This window comes from Octopus sinensis, linkage group LG18, assembly GCF_006345805.1.
Source record: "Octopus sinensis linkage group LG18, ASM634580v1, whole genome shotgun sequence".
NCBI classification, from domain to species: Eukaryota; Metazoa; Mollusca; class Cephalopoda; order Octopoda; family Octopodidae; genus Octopus; species Octopus sinensis.
In genome coordinates, this window is record NC_043014.1 from 19,403,017 (window position 1) to 19,425,516 (window position 22,500).

Here is a 22,500-nt window from a genome sequence, read left to right on the forward strand (position 1 = left end):
CAGACAGACAGCCTGACAGACAGACAGTGACAGAGACAAACAGACAGATAGAGAGAGGAGTAGAGTGAGCAAGAGGAAGTTCATACGGAGTTAAAAAGTGTTAGAAACTATTGGTCAGGATTTCAGGCAATACAACAGAACCCGATACCACGTTGTTGTGAAGGAAATCTCTTAAACCACCGAGTCATATTTTTTAAGCACACACACACACACATGCGCGCACACACACACACACACACACACACACACACACACACACCACACACACACACACATACACAAACACATGTGCGTGTGTGTGTGTGTAAACAATAAATTAAATAGTGAGATACAAATGGCAATCCAACAATTTATTTATATTTATTTATATTTAACACAATATAATATAATATAATATAATATGAGATAGCATAAACAATTATTTAAAAAAACAAAAACCCAACAATTTGTTTCGAATTATATACATTGTTTGATATATATAAAGCATTCAATTCCCTTATATATAAGCCTCATCGGGGCAATTGGTGTGTACATAGAGGAAATTTCGTGTGAAGAATTGATGGATTGTAAAAACAATTAATTCAAATGCTTATGTATTATGAGCGGGAGCATTAGCCAGTCAACTACATATAAATTACATAAAAAAATTAAAAAACAACAGAATTATAACGGACAAGACAATTAAGTAAGTAGAATCTACAACCATCGAAATATATTTCTATATATCTCAAATAATATCAATCCAAACTCGTTTATGTCTAAGACAATCTTTCGCTATTACAATAACATACAATAAAATATATGTATATAATTGAGTATCAGGGTCTTATCAAACCTAGAAACTGTAATAAAACGTATAAAAAGATACAAATGACAATTATATATTTAATAATAAGAGTAGAAATTAATATTGTCAAATAATATTATTAAATAATATCAATTTCAACTAGCGGTCACCATACTTAAAAACGTCCGAGGACCATGAATGTTATTTAAACATAAGCAATATAAATGATAAATGTATTTTTAATATAGAATAACTTTTTTATTTCTACAAAGTTATTGATATAAAAAAAAGTTGTTTAAAGTAACCAATAAAGTGTGTTCTATATTTATCGTTTATCGGAAGGAGAACTCCGTAATATATATGAATAAAAATCTATCAAAAATTTGTCTTTGTTTACTTAATTTATAGTAGGGAGAATTCCGTAATAAATATGATGATAAATTTAGAGCTACAAACCCTACAACCTATATTACCCCATAGATATAGAGTTAGGCTATAACAATGGATATCAAAATATTACTAGATTTTTAGAATTGACGAGATAATATAAGGATTATTTATTATTCATATATTATTGAAGGGAAAACTCATAACATTATACGTATCATAATTATACTTACTAAATTATTGGATTGACATTTGTATTTCTCTATTTAATATATTGTTTGTAATTCGAATTATACCCATATTTATGTGGTATTCAACCGACGTACCAGTGAACTTTATGCTTTACATCACCCTTTGAAGGAATTTTTTCCTTTGTTTCTTACCTTATACACAGACAGACAGACACACGTGTATATATATATACACACACACATATATATACGCACATATATATATATATACACAAATATCTTATAATTATAATTGTGTTTATAATTATAAAATATTTGTATATTTTTACCTATAAAGGATATTTTAACGAACCGATCTACTTGTTCAAATTATTAATTAATTGATTGATTAATTAATTAATTTAATTGATAATTTTTTTACACTTTTATCGTTAATTATATATATATATATGTATATATATAATTGAAAGAGAGTTAGAGGTTGTGCATCCAACCAACTAAGGGATAATCTCTAACCAATATGCTGCTGGTAGAATACCCAATTAATACTCAAGTGTTGGTTATTGCGTGGCAATTACACTACTGTGTAGAATAATTAGGCAAGGGTAATAAGTGGTTTTACCCGAAATCTATATGGCATGAAGAAAATGGAAGTAATCCAGAGGTAGTATCCATCAGCTGTTAGACATATATATATACATACATACATACATACATACATACATACATGCATACATACATACATACATACATACAAACATACATATATATGTGCATAAATTAGCCCTATGAACTTCTTGGACTATCTTACAAAACTCTCTGACGAAGCCTAGAGGCATACCCAAGAACCCCAATTATTTACAGTACACTGAAAACATGGAAAAAAACATGTGGGGTACTGTGACCTCTTGGCAGAAACAGCTGTAGGAAACTGCTCTTCTCTCTCTATTCTAGAAATTACTAGTATTTTACACATGTTTATATATATATATATATATATATATTATATATATATATATATACATACATATTAGAGGGAAACCACTATGTGGACACCCTTATGCTAGAAATAGATCCGCTATGGTCTTACCACTAAGAAATGTTCTCAATTTTCTTGAGAACATTATTAGTGGTAAGACCATAGCGGATCTATTTCTAGCATAAGGGTGTCCACATAGTGGTTTCCCTCTAATATGTATATAATACAATTTTACTGAACCTTCAGTTTTTTTTATATGCTAGACCACTGGTGTGAAATCGATGTTAATTAAATTAATATCTAATTTTTCACCTACTATAGCCTCGGGCCGACCAAAGCCTTGTGAGGGGATTTGGTAGACGGAAACTGAAAGAAGCCCGTCGTATATATGTATATATATATATGTGTGTGTGTGTGTGAGTGTTTGTGTGTCTGTGTTTGTCACCCTAGCATTTCTTGACAACCGATGCTGGTGTGTTTACGTTTCCGTTACTTAGCGGTTCGGCAAAATAGACCGATAGAATAAGTACTGGGCTTACAAAAGATTAAGTCCCGGGTTCGAGTTGCTCGATTAAAGGCGGTGCCCCAGCATGGCCGCAGTCAAATGACTGAAACAAGTAAAAGAGTAAAAGAGAGAGATATATAATATAATGTCTAACGGCTGATAAATACTTCCTTATTCTTCATATTCTTTTTGCCATAAATATATACAGTTATATTATTATTAATAAACATGATGAGCTTATTGTAAGTTGCCAATATTTTAAATAGAAATGTTTTTCTATACTATAAACATGTTATCATTATAACTATACTCACTAATTTATGGCTCAAGTTTAATGCTTAGTCAACATAATATAATGCAATAAATAAACATAAACATATATATACATACAAGCAAAATATATATATATGTGTGTGTGTGTGTGTGTATGTATGTGTGTGTGTGCGTGCATGTGTGCGTGTGTGTTTGTATGTAACATTTATTTGGGGACGAACCTCTTGAAACAGTCTGAGCTAATTTGGAATACTCCTTTCTATACAGAAATCAGCAAGTAGATCATTCGATTCATGCAGAAGCTGATCCGGCTTGAATTTTATCAAGCGAATCATTAGAAATAGCATAAGATAAAAAGAAATACTCAGATCTCTGTATTCGGATGTGCGCATTATTATTGAAAGTGCCAAATCAAGCCGAAACGGTATTGATTTATCTGCTGTTCGTCTGGTGTTTTTCTCAGCGAACTCTATGTTTCTTAATAAACAATGTAGCTTAAAACTTTACTTCAGGCAGAATATCACTGCTTCCACCATATATATATATATATATATATATATATATATATATATATATATATATAGAGAGAGAGAGAGAGAGAGAGAGAGAGAGAGAGAGAGAGAGAGGGGTTATGAGAGGTATTGGTGTCAAGAAAACCCAAAGGTGTCGGGTAATGCTGAGTAAGTACTATGGACGGACTATCATTAAGCTCCAGGCTCGGTGATTATGCGAATGAGGTGTCCAACGTAGGTCATATATCACCATGTGCATGCTTGAAAAAAATTAACAGAATGATATAAAAATCCAACGCCGTGAAAGAATTCAGAACATTTACAAATAGAAAGTCTTACAGCTGTTTCCGGGATATTTTATACATCACTTCATCGGAGATGGTGTGAGAAGATGGTTAAGCAATAGTTATTCTAGCTAGGATATGAAATAGAGAGAGAAGTGGAGGAATGAAAACAGACGTGAGATAGCAGGGATATTGTATCTGCAGTTCATTATTTAGTAGAATGGTATACGTATAAGATTCCTCTACCTTGTAAGTTCCAATAGTATTTAAAATTGGTCATTCCAAGCATAGAGTTTGTAAACGGTGTTATTGAATCGAGCGTCTTTTTTATATATACATACTGCGTCATTTCTTGATATCATGTTGCTTATTTTGATTTTATTCAAATATATATATATATAGGTATATTATTTTATTTATTAGGGAATAACATTCCCGGCATCACAGGGGTTCAAATTATTCTCAATGAGGAATATATATCTCCTCATTAAGAATAATTTGAACACCCGTGATGCGGGAATTTTTATTCCCTAATAAATAATATATATATATATATATATATGTATGTATGTATGTATGTATGTATGTATGTATGTATGTATGTATGTATGTATGTGTGTGTGTATGTATGTATGTATATGTATATATTCCGAGTTAAATGCAGCACTAGTGTTATAAACATTATCGACCACACTAGCTCAATGTACGTGTTTTGTTTGTTCACTGATCCGATGTTGTACAGCGTTGCTAAAGTGCTATGCCGTAGCAAACCGGCGAACAAGCAAAGGACAAGGTCTTAGTATGTGCGGTTTTATTATAAACAAACACATGCACGCGCCCGCACATACACACACACACACACACCACACACACACACACACGTACACACACACACACATACACAAAACAATTTTCTGCTCTCATTATATTACGTGTATAACGATGTTAAGTGAAATGCAAGTGTAATATTGTGTCATGAAATTAGTTTAATTTTATAAAAATCATTCACCAATTATCAAGAGATAGGAAACACACGCTCAGCTTATAAGAGAACTGGTTCATCCATATTTTTTCTATTATCAAACAGCCTAGAGAATGTTATTAACGTTGGTTGAATTCATTATGGGATTTCTTTTCAAATTCTCAAAACCTCTTATAATTGTCAAACTAAATTTTTAATGAAATGCTATACACCGTATAAGTTTCTGCGATGTTGAGTGAATGTTGCTGGAATGATATAAAGTTCACTTATTGTTTAACCTGGTCAGGCGTAATTCTGCTGGCCTATGATCAAAGACAACATTTCTCTTATGTATTCCAGGTGTCATATATTCCGGAATAGATAACCTGAAACTTTTTATATTACCGCGGTAAGGTTCAGTTTAGAAATTTGTGAGAAATTTAACTACCATTTCTGTTGTAGCAGTTCAATAAACTGGTGCTAGATTTGGTTGAATTTCTTTCCTAAAGGCTTTTCTATCTGCAGTGCATGTGTGATTTGCATTAAATCTTGACAATATATTTTTTGCTTTAAAAGCGAGGAGCTGGTAAAATTGTTAGCAAGCCGGGCAAAAAGCGTAGCGGCTTTTCGTTCTGTTTTACGTCAAATTATACAAAACCAGTGACAGCTTATCATCTTGGAATATTCACGTCCTTGTGTGTGTGCGCGTGAGAGAGAGAGAGTGATTGATTGATTGATTGATTGATTGATTAGGTGAGTGAGTGAAGGAGGGAGTGCGGGAGTGAGAGGATGAATGGTTGCACGAGCGCGTCACGATGTCGGACTACTATGTAATGCAGCACCGTATTCATTTTATACATTGCAGTATGATACTTTTCGCGAGTTCGATTCTCGGCGGTGCGTTGTGTCCTTGAGCAAGACACATTATTTCACGTTGCTCTAGCTCACCACTCAGGTACCAAAAATGTGGAGTACCTGTAGTTCACAGGACCGGCCCTGTCACATTCTGTGTCGCGTTGAATCTACTTGTCGTATCTGTGTGGTAAAAATCTTGCTCTCCTACCACATGGTTTCAGGTTAAATCCCACTGTGTGGCACCTTGAGCCAATGCTTTCTGTTATAGCCTCGGATCGACCAAAGCCTTGTGAGTGCATTGGTAGATGGAAACTAAAAGAATCTCGTCATCTATGTGTATATATATATATATATATATATATATTATATATATATATATATATATAATATATATATATATTTATATTTATATATCTATATATATGTATGCATGTATGTATGTCTACATGTATGTGTGTCTGAGTGTCCGTGTTTGTTCCCCACCACCAATTGACAACTGGCGTTGCCTTGTTTATGTCCCGGTCACTGAGCAGTGTAGCTAACGAGACCGAAAAAATAACAACCAGGCTTAGCGAAAGCTACGCACTAGGGTCAGTTCATTCGACTGAAATTATTTTCAAGTCGGTGCACCAGCATGGCCGCCGAATAATGAATGAAACAGATAAAAGCTCGTAAGTCGCAATGTTAGGCTCTAGAAATTAGAATAACATGTAATCGGACTGTAATTTTGATGACATTAGTCTTTGAAGTATTTACCAAGAATTTTGCCCCTAGCCTCTGCCACTCTTGCATTTGGGATAGCCACGTTATTCTTTGAATAAAGTATTTGGCTATATTTCATTGTAAGACTGTCTTCTATCCAGAAATTTGGATATGGTCTACTCCAGAATATTTCAAAAAGCTTTTCCCCCCATTATATTTTCCGATGTATTCGATGTATTCGATGTATTCTTAGTCATGTTAAGCCACACGATAAAAGTTTTATGCTATTCAATCCGTTAATTCATTTGTTTTATGTATATTCCTCCAAAATATCTCTGCATTGTCCTTTGCTTGGTGTAATATCTGCTTGAATTGCTGTTATTCAATTTCCCGTAAAGGTTTCATTTATCTCTTCGAAGCATTTTATTTCGTTTGCATTGTATTCGTTGTTTTTCAAATTGCTGTATTCTCGGCGTTTTAGCTTTCACCAGTTCAATTAATATTCCTTTTGTGATTCTAAGTCCTTATTCGTCTTGAAGAGGTTCTTAGAATGTAATTTTGCTTTGTTGTGAGGTGACATTTTTACGAATATTTATATATTTATATTCGCTGCTGAATATTTGGCTTCCAAACAAAATCTATATTAGGTTTTCTACTGTTTTCCTTTATTATGATGTCTACTACTCAGTTTGTTGAGTTTAACGCCTGTATATCTATTTCATTTATATGGTCTGTAATTATTTGTAATGCACGGTTAACCTGTTTAATCAGAGCTATGTTTCGTATGAATGAGATATTGCTGTTTTGTGGTCTGTCCTCACTTTGTGAAAGTTTTATCTCCTGAAACATTTTATAAATCCGTTTATCATATTTTCTAAGCCAGCACTTTTCCATTTATGCTGGCGTCGCTTTCCAAATATTATTACTTTGCAGTTTTGGGTTTGGAATTCTTCGTTCCCTGTCTACTATTCATCTCCGTTTGGTTGTACACGATCAATTGTGTTGCGTTTATATTTCCTTCAACATTGGCTCGTGGTTCTTCGTACCCTTCTGATGTAGTGTGGTCTATGCGCTATCATCTGATTTACTATTACTCTTTCGTTTATTCCTATTCATGTAAAGCTATTTGGTCGTTTTTTTTTAATGATTCTTTGTTTACAAGATTCATAATTAATGTTATTTATTTGTGAACGTATCTTTGGATTGCTGTTTCATCAGATCTGGCAAATCAATAATTTGATATAATCTGAAGAATTTACTTTGCCAATAAAGTGGTCTCCTATATAACCTCTAAGTATTCGGATCCGATCTTTTTGTCTTACCCTTTTGTTTATATGAATATTGTTTTGACTTGGCGGTACATGAAGCAATTCAGACTCGATATATAGTTCCGCTTGGGTAAAGCCCACTGCCCCATTTATTTCCTCTTTACTTTTCGATTGTAAATGTTTTCCAAATAACTGCCATTTATACAAGGTATTACAATTATTATAAAACTCTGGTTAATATCCTTTTTATAACGTAATACTCAAAGCGTTTCCAACTCAGTAATCGCTAGTTTTCTGAACAATTTCAGCAAATTGGTTGATAGTAGTATGTCAGTCTCTTTGTAAAGATGTCCAACGGCAAATCTAGCATTCAAATTCATATCAGAATCGTGTTTTTGATTATAAGGTCATTTCTGTTACATTCTTTTAAAAATTATTTCAGTTAATAAATTTCCAGTGAGTTACAATTTCTCCTCAATCAGTATGAAAAAAAGATGTCTGCTTAGAAATTAAATATTCTCGCTGGTATCATTTCTGTTGCTACTACTAACTTTCAAGTACTACAGCAATGTTGTTTCCTTCTCTCGTTTCTTTTCTTTCCTTTTCCTTTTCTTTTTTTTTAAGTTGTTGTTTTGCACGTAATCGTTTCTCTAAAATATGACTATAATTTACGTGTATGCTCAAGAGCACAGTTGCCTCAAATATGTTGCAATGTAATGTTAAATATATACTTTGCTGAATTCTGCCTTATTTAAAATTTGTCTTCAAAACACCAGTGCTACATGCTTATTGTTTTATTGCTCTACCAACAGGATAGGAACACGCTTATTTTTCTTGTTATGTAAGATAATGATGGGATTAATATAAAGATAATTATTAGGTATTTGAATGAAAGACGTAGAATAACAATCAAGGATTGAGTTTCATTAAAATCGTTTTTAAATTTTTTCGCGAAATAATTTTGAATATTATTCACAGGAAAATCATAATTAGGTGGATGGCATAAAAAAAGAAAAGATTTTAAAAAATGCAATATAAATTTTATTGCTGTAGCTCTTAAAAAAATTCTGTATAGAATTTGCTAGTTGATTACGTACCACGATATGCTACACTACTCACAAGTGTCAGTAGTTAAAATTATGAGAAATATCACCAAACTGCAAGTGATTTCCTTATTCAAGAAGATTGAAGTTATTTTTCCTGGGTATCATAACGATATGTAGTGCGTACCACAGCGATATACAGCAGCTAGAGTTAATCAGATATAAAGATAAGCTAATCTATACTTTACTGTAAGCAGAGTGTACCGGATGATGTTTTTCAGTCATGTTAAATGTATGAGGTACAGCTAACCAGTTATAATACATTTCGTTGCTAATGTGTTTCTTACAAAGAAACAGCCGACATATATATCACTCGCACACGCACACACATCTCTATCTATCAATCTCTCTCTCTCTCTTTCTCTCCCTCTCTCTCTCTCTCTCTCTCTCTCTCTCTCTCTATATATATATATATATATATATATATATATATATATATATATTACATATATATGTATTTTCTATTTAAAAGTATCTGGATGCTCTGATGAAATATCAAAATTAATATCTTGTAAATTAGCTTCTCGTAGATCTGGTGCTCCTCAGTTCAACGTTGCTGAAATGTGCAGTAAAATAACTGTATGCGTCTTACACACACAGGCACAAGTGTTTAAGTTATCAAAATAATAGAGTTTCATTGGTTGTTATATTAAGACACTGTTTCCCGTCTAAATCGACTTACAATAAGGTACGTAGAGTTTCCAACGCTTTCAATTTGTGTTATAAATGTACCTGATGGATTATACACACGCACACACACACATATATACATACATACATACATACATCTTTAGATTGATAGATAGATAGATACATACATACATACATGACACTCACACACACACACACACAAAATCATACAAACACATTAATATTATAGCAAATACTGTTGTGTATATTTTGTATTTTGTAATGCTGAGAGAAATGTGTTCCTTCGCTATAAAACTCTCAATGGTAGGGAATGGCGAAAGAAAATATTACTCCGGTATGTCTATAAGTTTTTTGAGTGCTAATCATGCTACGCATTTTTCTTAATGCCAAGTATTTCTACAAGATGTTAACATGTATGCAATATTATTACGCATTATTTACATTATTTACATTTGACAGATATTTGTCCTCATCTTTTTTGTTGTTAACACAACGTTTTGGCTGATATAACTTGCAGCCTTCATCAGGTGTATTGGGGAAATTTTGAACCTGGGTTCTCATTCCTAAAGTATTTTTTCGATGTTGTAATTATTATTATTATTATTATTATTATTGTTGTTGTTGTTGTTGTTGTTGTTTTTATTATTATTATCATTTAGGTCACTGCCTGGAATGGAACTCGGAATCTTGGGGTTAGTAGCCCGCGCTCTTAACAACAAACTAAATAAGGACAAATATCCGTCAAATGTAAATAATGTAAATGATGTACATAATTCCTCATCTCTTAAATATAGAACAAGCCATTCACTGTGTTTTGTCACGGAGAAAATTTATTGGTATAAAGAAATGGATTCAATACACCTAAATCAGTCGGCAGTGCCACCCATCTAGGCTGTGAGATGCAAGCATTTCGGAATGGTTATCTCCTCTTTGGACGCTGCGAACTGATAAAAGAGATTGTTTCTCACATGTGTGCATGTGTGTGATATGTATGTCGACTGTTTCTTTGCAAGAAACTCATTTGCAGCTAAGTCTAATATAACTGGTTAGCTGTACCTCATACATTTAACATGACTGATTAGCGCTATAAGCAAATTACGGGGGCGGAGCACTGAACCCTGATGTGTAGAAAAGCAATGATATTGCCACTTCAAATATGCTTGTGTCAAATGTGTTGTGTCATGGAGAAATATTTATGCTTAATGTATTTTTATATATCGTTTTCAATATTCTATACTCTTTAACCTTTCAATTGCTTTAAGGATAATAAACATATTTTCTCTCATAAGTACTATCACTTGTATATTAGAATATGTATGTGTGAGTCTGTGAGTGTTTGTGTTTGTGTATGTATTACGTTGGGAGAATATTTGTTTTCTCCTTACTTAGGTACTAACAAAGGGAGAGAACATATAATTTTTCTGAGCTCAAACGACAGGTGAGAAGAAGGAAGTTAAACTTACGCTGGTTACCTGGCCTGTATATTAAAATATAACTGAAATTTTCGATCTGTCATCATTTAAATGACGCTACCAATTCATTGATTGCATTTGAACACAAAAGGTTTGATTGAAGGTTGATTTAAATACACAAACTCATAGTTTCTATATTTGTCATTGGTCTCTATATAACCCTATCATAGGATTTGCATATATTTGATGGCATTACACCTAAAATATGTTCTATGGTATAAATATATATATATATATACTTATATGTGTGTCTTTGTGTGCGTGTGCATGCGTGTGTATGTGTGTGTGTTTGTGTGTCTGAGCTCAGCTTGAACAGAAATCACACATCAAGCAAAAGGGCAAAAGCTCGCTCGATCTCGATTTTCAGTACGTGAGCTCACAAACTATTGAGTTGTCAAATTGAAAGGTCTGGTTTTTGACTCCAATGTTTTAAAAAAAGGCATTGAAGTAACGTAAAAGATTCAAGAAATATTTCTGTTTCTTGTTTTTTGTGTTTTCCCCATTTACATTTTTTTTTGTATTCCACGTCCCTGTTGACTGTTCTTCCAAGGTTTGCAGGTTCGATGTCCTGTCAGAACTGTGATAACATCTCCGACCCGGACTCGAATCTACAGACACTGGAGAATATAATTAACTGCTACATCTTCATCTGTTTACCAATTTAGTAATAATTTTGCACGGCATTTAATAGTAATGATAATGATTTCATTTATTATATCGATAACAAGTAATATGAGGCACTAAAACAATAATAATCATCATTTAGTAAGATCAAATTCTGCTTACCTGCCTCCTTCGCCTTCATCGCAAGAGTTACTTGGTGAGAGTTCTGGAGATAAAGTACTTGGAGAGACATCACCGAAATTCTGTAAAGAGAATATAATATAGAAATATTAAGGTTTACATCTTATCATCATCATCATCATCATCATCATCATCATCATCATCATCATTATTATTATATTATTATTATCATCATCATCATCATCATCATTATTATTATTATTATTATTATTATTATTATTATTATTATTATTATTATTATTATTATTATTATTATTATTATCATTGTCATCATTATCTTTAAGGTGTTAAGGTAGCAGAATCGTTAGTATGCAGGGCGAAATATTCAGCGGTATTTCGTCTGCCGCTACTTCCTGGGTTCAAATTGGGCAGCACAGACTAGAGCCTCTGTTTCCAGTTTTAAATCACTTTTAGTCACCTACAACCATTTTTTCTGTCTATCTTATCTTCAACATCCCTATGAAATTGACCATGCATTCTTTCCTTTACCCACCTATTTTCAGTTTCATTCGTTTTCAATTTCTTGTACAGTGCTTTATCTTCGCAATCTTTCATCCTACACAAGCTTGACTTTACTACTTCTAAAAGTAGCGGTTCTGTGGCCTTTTCACATACCATGCTATGTTCTTTTCTTCTGCTCTAATGCTGTGTTCACATCCAATAAGTCGTCTTCCCCTTCTTTTTCTTGGTACATACAAGCTGTCTGTATCACTTTTTGGGTGGAGTGACCCATATCTAGTTAGCAACTTCCTTGTCTTTCTGTCTAAGCTGTTAAGTTTTTCTACTGTCCATGCGATCACCCTTGCTCTATATCTAACGAGTGAAACCGCCCAGGTTGATAGCGCCAGATTGATAGCTTCGATCTTATTCTGTCCGTTTAATTTCAACTGAAGGATCAGTCTCTGTCTGCGCAAGTACTCCAACTTAAATTTTTCTGTCATTTTGCACACAGTCGGACAGAGGGACAAACCAACGCCGATGAAAACATAGCCGCCTTCCTTGGCGGAGGTAATAACAAATACATACATACGTACAAACATACCTTCCTACCTACCCACTTACCTAACTACCTACATGCATACATACATACATACATACATATTATATATACGCATGTTTCAGTCTACCAAATCCGCTCACAGGGCTTTAGTCGGCCCAAGGATAATAGTAGAAGAAGCTTGCCCAAGGTACCACGCAGGTACCATGTGGTTGGTAAGCAAGCTACCTACCACACAGCCACTCCTGCGCCTATATATATAACTAATTAAGAAAACGGATATAAAAGACAGAAGAAAGAATAACAACGCGAGGACGTAGTATATGCAATGTATTAATGAGACGCTGAGAGAAGGAAAGACAGGGTGGTTGTTTTACATTTCAAGCTTAGCTCTTCTTTGGAAGTAGGAGACATAGAAAAGGAAGAAGTATATATGTACACACGCACACACACAGAAACACACACATATGTATGTATATATATATATATATGTGTGTATGTCAAAAAGTGTATGAGTGTGTGTGTGTTTGAGAGGTTGTGAATGTTCTGTGAATATGTGTGTGGCGTGTATAAAACAAAAAAATTGATTTTTAATAAATACTTCAGACTACAGGGATTTTATAGTTGCAAATTGTTAGTTTCGTCTTCTTTTTCTCATTAATATTATTATTATTATTATTATCATTATTATTATTATTATTATTATTATTATTATTATTATTATTATTATTATTACCATTATCATTATCATCATCATCGTCGTCGTTGTTGTTGATGCTACTGCTGCTGTTGTTATTATTATTATCATTACCATCATTTTTATTTATTTTGACTATATCATTTCTTATTGCTCTTTTACGGTTGACCGTGTAAAAGTGCAAATCTTTATCTTTGTTTGGAAATGCCCTAAATAAATTTGGTAATCATCTGCTGGGAAATGTTCCAGATAAATCTTTATGACAGACGAATAAAACCAGAAGCAAGATTTAAATTATATAAAAATAAATGTAAATATGTGAACAAGAAATTCTACAACACTAAGTATACGTACATCCACAACAAGACCCACAACCACGACCGTACCGAGCAGCAGCATCACCAACATCGTTAACATCCTCATCATTAACCACAACAACAACGATAACATAAGATTTTTCAGTCTGGCAAATGCTTACAAATTGGTGTTGAAGGGTGAGATATAATCGATTTCGAGATTATTAATTTACTGTTCTGTAAGTGATAATAGTCAATCCTTACGCTTTTAAAACCATGTGACTTTATCAGCAGACGCATCTAATACAAACAGTAGATGGGATTGTATATTTACAAACAGTTTTAGATAAACCAATAACTTCGATTCATTGTAGCATAATGATTATGGAATGTAACAATTTCACGCACTTCAGAATTTAATAGGCTCACAACAACACTAATTACAACAGTTACAATCATTATTTCTACTAGAGGCACAGGGCGCAATATGCCCAGACATTAACCTTTTCACTTTATACACACACACACACACACAACACACACACACACACACCATATATATATATATGTGTGTGTGTGTGTGTGTGTGTGTGTGTGTGTGTGTATAAATATTAAAATTTTAAAGTTTCTCTAAAGAAGACTACGGCAGTGGTACTGGATATTAATAGTTATCGCCAAGCTCATTTGGCAGTCTATAAATATAGGACGAATACTGCCTTTAATTAGCTTCAAGAGGCCATCGCCTTTAGCTAGCTATGTGACACACGAACCTGTGTCCATTATAACCTTCGAACAGGGGAGGTCAGCCGCTTCCCTTTGCTGGTAGGCACTTGCAGACTAGTTTCAGGGTATTTGCCCCTTATCAATGCAGTGCATATATATATATATATATATATATATATATACATCACCGATGTATAGTAAAACACAGTAGTGGTTTCCAATTGTCTTCTGCTATTTTTGTTTATAGCCTTCTAGGCAACACTTCGATTCTTCCAAATTTAACCTTGAAACAGGGAAATTGGCTCACATGTCATCAGGTGCATGTTCACACACCAATGGCACTAGGTGACGCGTGTCTAAGGCCCAGTCGTCTTCCTAATACTCTATGTTTTACTCACATCATTTACTACTCTTTAAACTTTGACAGAGGCCCTTTAGCAGGTAATGTCACCACGAGTCATTACAAGTCTGAGAGTTTGAGATGACTAATTGGTCACTGCAAATATTTGGTAGTAGATAACACTTTATCTCTGTTCCTTTCTCACACTCACTCTGTTTTGCCCTGTTGATCGTGAAGGAAAGCTTTGCGCAAACGTTTTTTGCTGGCATCCAAATTACGGTGAGTAAGTCACGATAAGCATCAAGAAACTTGAGCAGTGGTAGATCTACGGTGACAGGAAACAGAATCAAATGAGAATTCCACTGGGTGGACCAACTGTTGATGTTCGCTCAGGAACAAGTCATTACAAAAAACATGATATAGACAAAGATTGATAAAAGCTAGGCATAAAGTGAAAAATAATTTATTAGAAAATGTGTCGAAAGTATTAAACTACCCCTGAGTGAATACAGTGAAGCTGGAATAACAACAATATAAGAGCACGCATAATTATTTCAGTGAAAGATCCAATTGAAATGAGAGGACAGTATGTGGATTTGAAGTGGATAAAACAGGTAAGAACAAAAATCAGAAGCTGTGGTATTAAGTGATAATTACAGGATTTTATGGCATTTTTCCATAAACGCCGATCATCGTATTAAAGCAACCTACCCAGATATGATTGTAGAGGATAAAAGACAAACAGTCGAATTTTGCAATGCGATATGATAAATGAGTGAGTAAATAGGTAATTGAGAAAATTGAGAAGTAGGAAGTCGTGGCCAGTGAGTCGAAGGCATTGTAGAGGACAAAGAGGAAAAGAGTTCCGCTGGTAGTTGTTGCACTCGGTACACTACAGAAACTGCTACTAAGAGGTTAGATGATATCAGAATTAAAACTATTGTGCAAGGAATTTGAGTAAGATCGTTGGGATTTGAGTAGACGTGTCACCAAACTGCAGGTGCGTAGATGTGCTAAGTAACTGATATGTATTATGATATATATGTGCTTGTTACGATTATTATTATTATTGCTGTTGTTGTTAGCATACCGCGCAAAATGCCTCGCGGTATTTCGCCCGTTTTTACATTCTGCGTTCAAATTCTGCCGAAGGTCAAGTTTTCCTTTCGGGGTCGATAAATTAAGCACCAGGGAAACAGTGGGTTAATGTAATCAACTAGGCCCCTCCCACCAAATTGCATGCCTTGTACCTATAGAAGAAAGTGTTATTTTTATTATCAATAATAATAATGATAATAATAATAATAATGATAGTAATAATAATGATACTAATAATAATGATACTAATAATAATGATACTAATAATAATAAATGCCATGATGCCGTACCATACAGTGGCTCACATGGCCTCAGATTTTAACTGATTGGCACTGTTATTTTGTGCATGCTTTGTTTTGGTATAGCAGATGGGCTACAACAAATATTATACTCAATACCACACATCTGGATGTTTCATTCAACATCCTTAAACAACCCGTATTCAGGGACATTTTGATCGGGATAAGCTACTCAATCTGAAGAAAATTCTAACCGGGCCCTACCTGCAAGGTTGAGCGCTGTTTATCTTGATATGAGATCACCGTGTCGAGCACACATGGTTGTGATGCATGTGCCGGGTGTACCCTTATCAGACGGGTAGTTATGATGGGTATACTAGACTTTGTATACTTTAAACCAGTGTCAGTTTGATGGCATGCACTGCTCTCGCACCCAATAGTAATGATAACTACACACTTGTAGTATATGTATATATATATATATGTGTGTGTGTGTGTGGTGTGTGTGTGTGTGTGTGTCTAGATAGCCATGTATATAGATACATAAATATATATACATACATATTCTTTTATTCTTTTACTTGTTTCAGTCAGCTAACTCTGTGGCCATACTGGAGTACCCCCATGATGTATATATATTCATGTGTTTGTGTGTGTGTATACACACAGAATAAAGAAAAAGTGCAAAATTAGGATCAATATATGTGTGTATATGCCTGTGTGGCTATGCTTATATGTATATCTATATATATGTACGGATGTATGTATGTATGTATATATATATATATAGCTTGAACTGGTTTAATGGCTTATAAGTGTTTACCCCACAAAATAAGGCCTTCATTGGAAGCAAAATCTAAAAGCATTTTTAAATAATTCCATACCTTGCCAGAAAAAATATCACTGAATATTTATTTGCATCCCCGTAAAGGTCATATTTCGATAAAGAGCTGCCAATAGTAACTACGAGCTTTAGAAGATTTGCCTGAATTGGGAAGCAGACAAAATCTATATCAATGATGGCTTTCTAAGAAAAAAAATTGATCGATATTTTTTAGGTTATTAGGCCAGTGGCATAGACAGTGGCTATTATGTATGACTTGCTTAGTCTTTTTAAACATCTCCATACAAATACACGCTTATGTCATTTAGACATAGGGGGCCGTTTTCCCCACCTGGACGGAACACCGGTCCGCTGCAGGATTGCTCATTTTCGCCCATTGAGTGGACTTTAGCAAGATGAAATGAAATATTTTTCTCAAAAACACATCATCGCCCTGACTAGGCATCGAAGCTGCAATCATACGATCATGAGTCTAACGACCTAATCACTACGTCAGTTGTCTCCACTGCACACACATATACATATATAAAGCATAGGCAATCCAACAAAATGCCCTTGTTTTGTCCTGACGAACGTCGGGAAAAGTAACGAAATGTATTTTGTTCTGATTGAAATTTGCTCTTCGCAATATACCTACACTATCACGTACCAATCGCCATTTTAGTCTAATACTACTTCTATTGGATGTAACGGCTCTTTACTTAGCCGGGAGGCTATTAGTAACACTTACGATTGTTCAGTCGCTGCTTTCCTATATCGGTGATTACACATTTCTAAATATGCAGTTGGCTGTGATTAAATGCTACTGACAACGCTAAACTAGGAAGAAATACGCATCTAACATTCTCACCAGTTGCACTTTTATTAGTCTGCGACCGAAACATATTGTGTCTTGTCGAATATAGGACATCCAACTACAACATGTCTTTTATTGACAATAAAATGTAAGATTTGTGGAGCAAGAACATTCTGAGCTTCGGTGGAAAGGGAGCAAAGGACTACAAATGGCCGGGACCACTACCTGTGTCCTGATTATCACGTACTGAGTGAAAGGCTAGCATTCTGATTAATGTATCTTGGTTTGGTAACTCTACCTGTGCGCACTTTATGGGAAAACATACGGAAAGAAAATGATAACTGAAGATGCAACTAATCGGGTACATACGCACACACACAAACACCCACATATATATATATATATATGTATATGTATATGTACCCGATCTACCAAAGCGGGATACATTAGCTTATATATATATATATACACACACATGGATATATTTGTTATTGTATAACATTGTAAAGTTTGAAAATGCTAACGCAAGAAACTATCGCTCGTCGAGTCACTGTTGCTTCTGCTAAATATCAATATAAATGTATATATACTCATATTTTGAGTTCTATTTTTCTTGTTTGTATTACCTAACCTCTTCCAAAACGTTTAGATTTGGGCGAGGGAACCGGTGCTTTAGACGTGATAAGTCGTTTCGTTCAAACGGACTTTTCTTTGATACTAAACATTGAAAGGTAATTGGTTGGCATTCAGTATTTCTTTGATTCAAACTTTCTTGTTGAAGTGCTCTGTGTCAAGAACCGGAATGTGTCATGGACGACAACGAAGACAGACAACGACGGCGACGATGATGACGACAAAGATGATGACAACGACCACGAAGAAGAAGAAGAAAGAGAGAAGACGAAAGAAGAAGGATGATGATGATGAAGAAGAAGAAGGAATGAAGAAGAAGAAGAAGAAGAAGAGAGAGAGAAGAAGAGAAGAAGAGAAGAGAGATGAAGGAGATAAGAGAAGAGAAGAAGTAAGAGAAGAGAAAAGAAGAGATGATGATGATGATGAGAAGAAGAACGAATTAAGAACAGAGAGAACAAGAAGAAGAAGAAGAACAAGAAGAACAGAAGAAGCCATTCTAACTGTTTCCCATATAGAAGATAGCGGTTAAAATTTCTATCTTCTTACACAGCTAAGACCAAACACAACGATAAAAGTTGCCAATAAAATTGTATTTTAATGACGGCATTCTTGAAAATGAACAAATATATACAGGCAAAAAAGACAACAAAAAGAAACACTATTAAAATGACGTTGGCTGGACAGAATATAGACATCAATATATTAAAGGTTTATTTACTGACATATTGAAAGCTCCATCCTCGGGCTTTCATTATTTGTTTTTTATTTTAGTTTTTTTGTGACAACATAAATATAACAGCAATAACACAGATATTAGTAATAACAGTTTGAAATTTCGACACAATTTCAGCAGGTTCAGGGGAAGATGTTTAGTTGATTATATCCACTCCAGTAGTTGACTGGTACTGATTTTATCTACTCAAAAGAATGGAATGCAAATTTTGTGTAAGGACAAAATGTTTCGTAATAGCGTAAAAATGCCATGTCAGCTTGTTCAAATGTATATATATATATATATATATATATATATATATATATATATATATAAACATATATATATTATGTATATAATATATATATATATATATATATACATTATATATATATATACTATTTGGTGTGTATATATATATATATGTATCTCTTATTATAAAAGGCAGATTTTATCTGCCTCCCTTTGGGAGTTATACAAATCTACAATATAGGATTTCTTCAAATACAATTTACCTAGCATTTTTGAGAGTACAATGCATCGCGTCATGCCAGGTCCAGTTTTTAAAATTTAAACTCCAATTAAGCAAAGTTTACAGAAAACTCACATTCTGGTGTGTGTGTCAAATGCTTTTCTTAGTCTGGTTTACACCACACGCAAACGCACACACACAGTGTGCAACGAATAAAGTGAAACTAGATGTAATATTTGTTTCTGTCTATGACGCTGATAGATACATGAGTAAAATGTATGGGAAGCTAACACATAAGAGTGAGTGAAAATGTTCTTGGAAGAGAGTAAATAGCGACAGAGAGTGATTTGAGGAAGACTTTACATTAAATAACCGTAGTGGCTTGTGTTAGTAATAAAGTAAACATACACTCATACATACATACATACATACATTACATACATACATACATACATACATAATACATACATACATACATACATACACATACACACAATACACACACACACACATACATACACAAACCATACATACAAACACACATACATACATACACACATACATACATACATACATACATATACATACATACACACACACCCCACACACACACAACAGTATTGAAGCTTGAGAACAATCAGATACATTTGCAACACATCTGTTGAAAATATTATTGTTCACACACATACATATACATATATACATACAGACAGACAGACAGATAGACACACACACACACACACACACACATGATCCAGCATGGCCACAACCTCAAGGCTGAAACATATAAAAGAATAACAGAATATAAATGTGTGCATGTGTGTGAGAGAGAGAGAGTGTGTGGTATATATATGTATGTATGTATGTATGTATGTATGTATGTATGTAGTATGTTAGTATGTATGTATGTATATATATATAATAATGCGGTTTTTTCAACAGCTTGAACTAAAAGTCAGAGGGGAATGGGATAAACCACTTATATTAACTTGCTATAAAAGCAGGTAGTAATTTTATCTTGTCCTTATTCATAGTGCAAGTTTTGAAGAGCGCATTTCGATTTTAACAGCTATTTTTTTCAAAGCTATATTGGAAGTTACAAGGAGCATATTTGGCATATTTTGCTTTATGAGTTCAATAAAGACAACAACGCAACGGAAAGTACAAGAAATATTAATGCAGTATATGGGGATTGGACAATAAGCGTAAGGCAGTGTCATGGTGGTTCCAGAAATTCCGAGCCATAAACTACATCCTAGAAGACGAGCCTCATCCTGAAAGATCTGTAGAACTCGACAAGGACATCCTGAAAACCCTGGTGGAACAAAATCTCATCGTAACTGTTGAGGAACTAGCAGAGAAGCTTGGATTTGGTCATTCAACCATTCATTGAGACCTGTGTGCTATCGAAAAAAGTCATGAAATTGGGTCAATGGGTCCCTCACGAACTTTCCGAGTCTAATTGCATGCAGAGAGTGAATGTATGCTTTTCTTTGCTGTCACATCTCACCACTACTGCGCTATGTATATCTATATATATAAAACTGTAGTTGTGTGAGTGTCTGTCCCCTTCGATTTAGATTCCTAACTACTCCCACATTTTGCGGTGCAGTTTAACCAAATTCGGGTAGCTTATAGTCGTGATTCATATCGAGCCCGTCTGTGTATTAGCGCGCGTCTACGATGAGTCTACGATTTTAAAAATAATTTAACATAATTTTTTATTTCATTTTAATGCATAACTTTTCGTGTGTCGATGGCGGCGGAGTTGGCGTCCACGCTCACACCTGCACCTGTGGGGAAGGGAGTGTAAGGAAATCAACGTCGTAATGCGTTGTCAAGGAGACCAGCGTTCTTTTAGAACAACGACTTCATGGCTTGAAGACACCAAAACAGAAATGGCTAAGAAAGCGTCTACATGAGTCTACGATTTAAAAAAAAAATTACCATCGTTTTTTTTTCCATTTTAATGCATTTTTTCGCTATTATATAAGGGAAGTAACTCTCTAAAAATGTCTACGATGAGTCAACGATTTAAAAAAAAAATTACCATCATATTATTTCCATTTTTAATGCATTTTTGGCTATTTTTTTGCTATAACTCTCTAAAAATGCTTATATAGTTATTTCCCTTACAAACCCGAGCAACGCCGGGCGATACTGCTAGTATATATATATATATGTACGTATATATATATATATATGTGTGTATATATATATATATATATGTATACACACACTCACACACATATATAATATATAGTGTGTGTGTATGAACACACTCTATGATACGTTGGCTTATGTAGAACGAATGAAAGAGGAGTGTCAGTATATAGTTTAGATGATTCATTTTATTGAAATTCGAGCAGTTTGTCTTAGGACTCAAGATTCAGTTTCAGTAATAGACACACAGTCACACACATACGTATATATACATACATAAATACATATGTACATACTTTTATACATGTACATTTGTGTGTGTACGTGTGTGTCTGTGTGTTCTTTTCTTAACAGTCGTTTATTTCGAGTTTCTTGCATACACATGCTAACATTTCACTTTCAAACGAGTTTACTGTTAATCATTCGTTAAAATCGATGCAATTTCAAATTCAGTTATTGAAATAAGTGATAAATAAATAAAAACATAATGAAAGTTGACTAAAGCATTTGCTTGAGTGGGGATCAAGCAGAATATGGGGTTAAAGTAGCTGTAATTGAGACGGAATTAACAAGGAATAGCAGGATCTTAGTTTTTCTTAATATTTGGGAACCCATGTGTTTAGGAGATGGAATTAAGAGAAAGAGAGAGAGAGAGAGAGAGAGAAAGAAAGAGACAGTGAGTGAGTGAGTGAGTGAGTGGAGTGAGTGAGTGATGAGTGAGCTAGTGAGCGAGTGAGTGAGTGAGTGAGCGAGCGA

The 22,500-nt window shown here is 34.1% G+C and overlaps 1 protein-coding gene across 3 annotated transcripts in view; it reads right to left on the reverse strand.

The window, feature by feature from the left end:
- LOC115221827 (pleckstrin homology domain-containing family G member 7-like) overlaps positions 1-22,500 on the reverse strand; it is a 987,181-nt gene that overhangs the window by 170,868 nt on the left and 793,813 nt on the right. For all 3 annotated transcript variants that reach the window (XM_029792059.2, XM_029792061.2, XM_029792060.2), the window contains one exon: positions 11,717-11,796. In XM_029792059.2, coding sequence (XP_029647919.1) covers positions 11,717-11,796 — 80 coding nt within the window. The remainder of the gene's footprint in view (positions 1-11,716; positions 11,797-22,500) is intronic.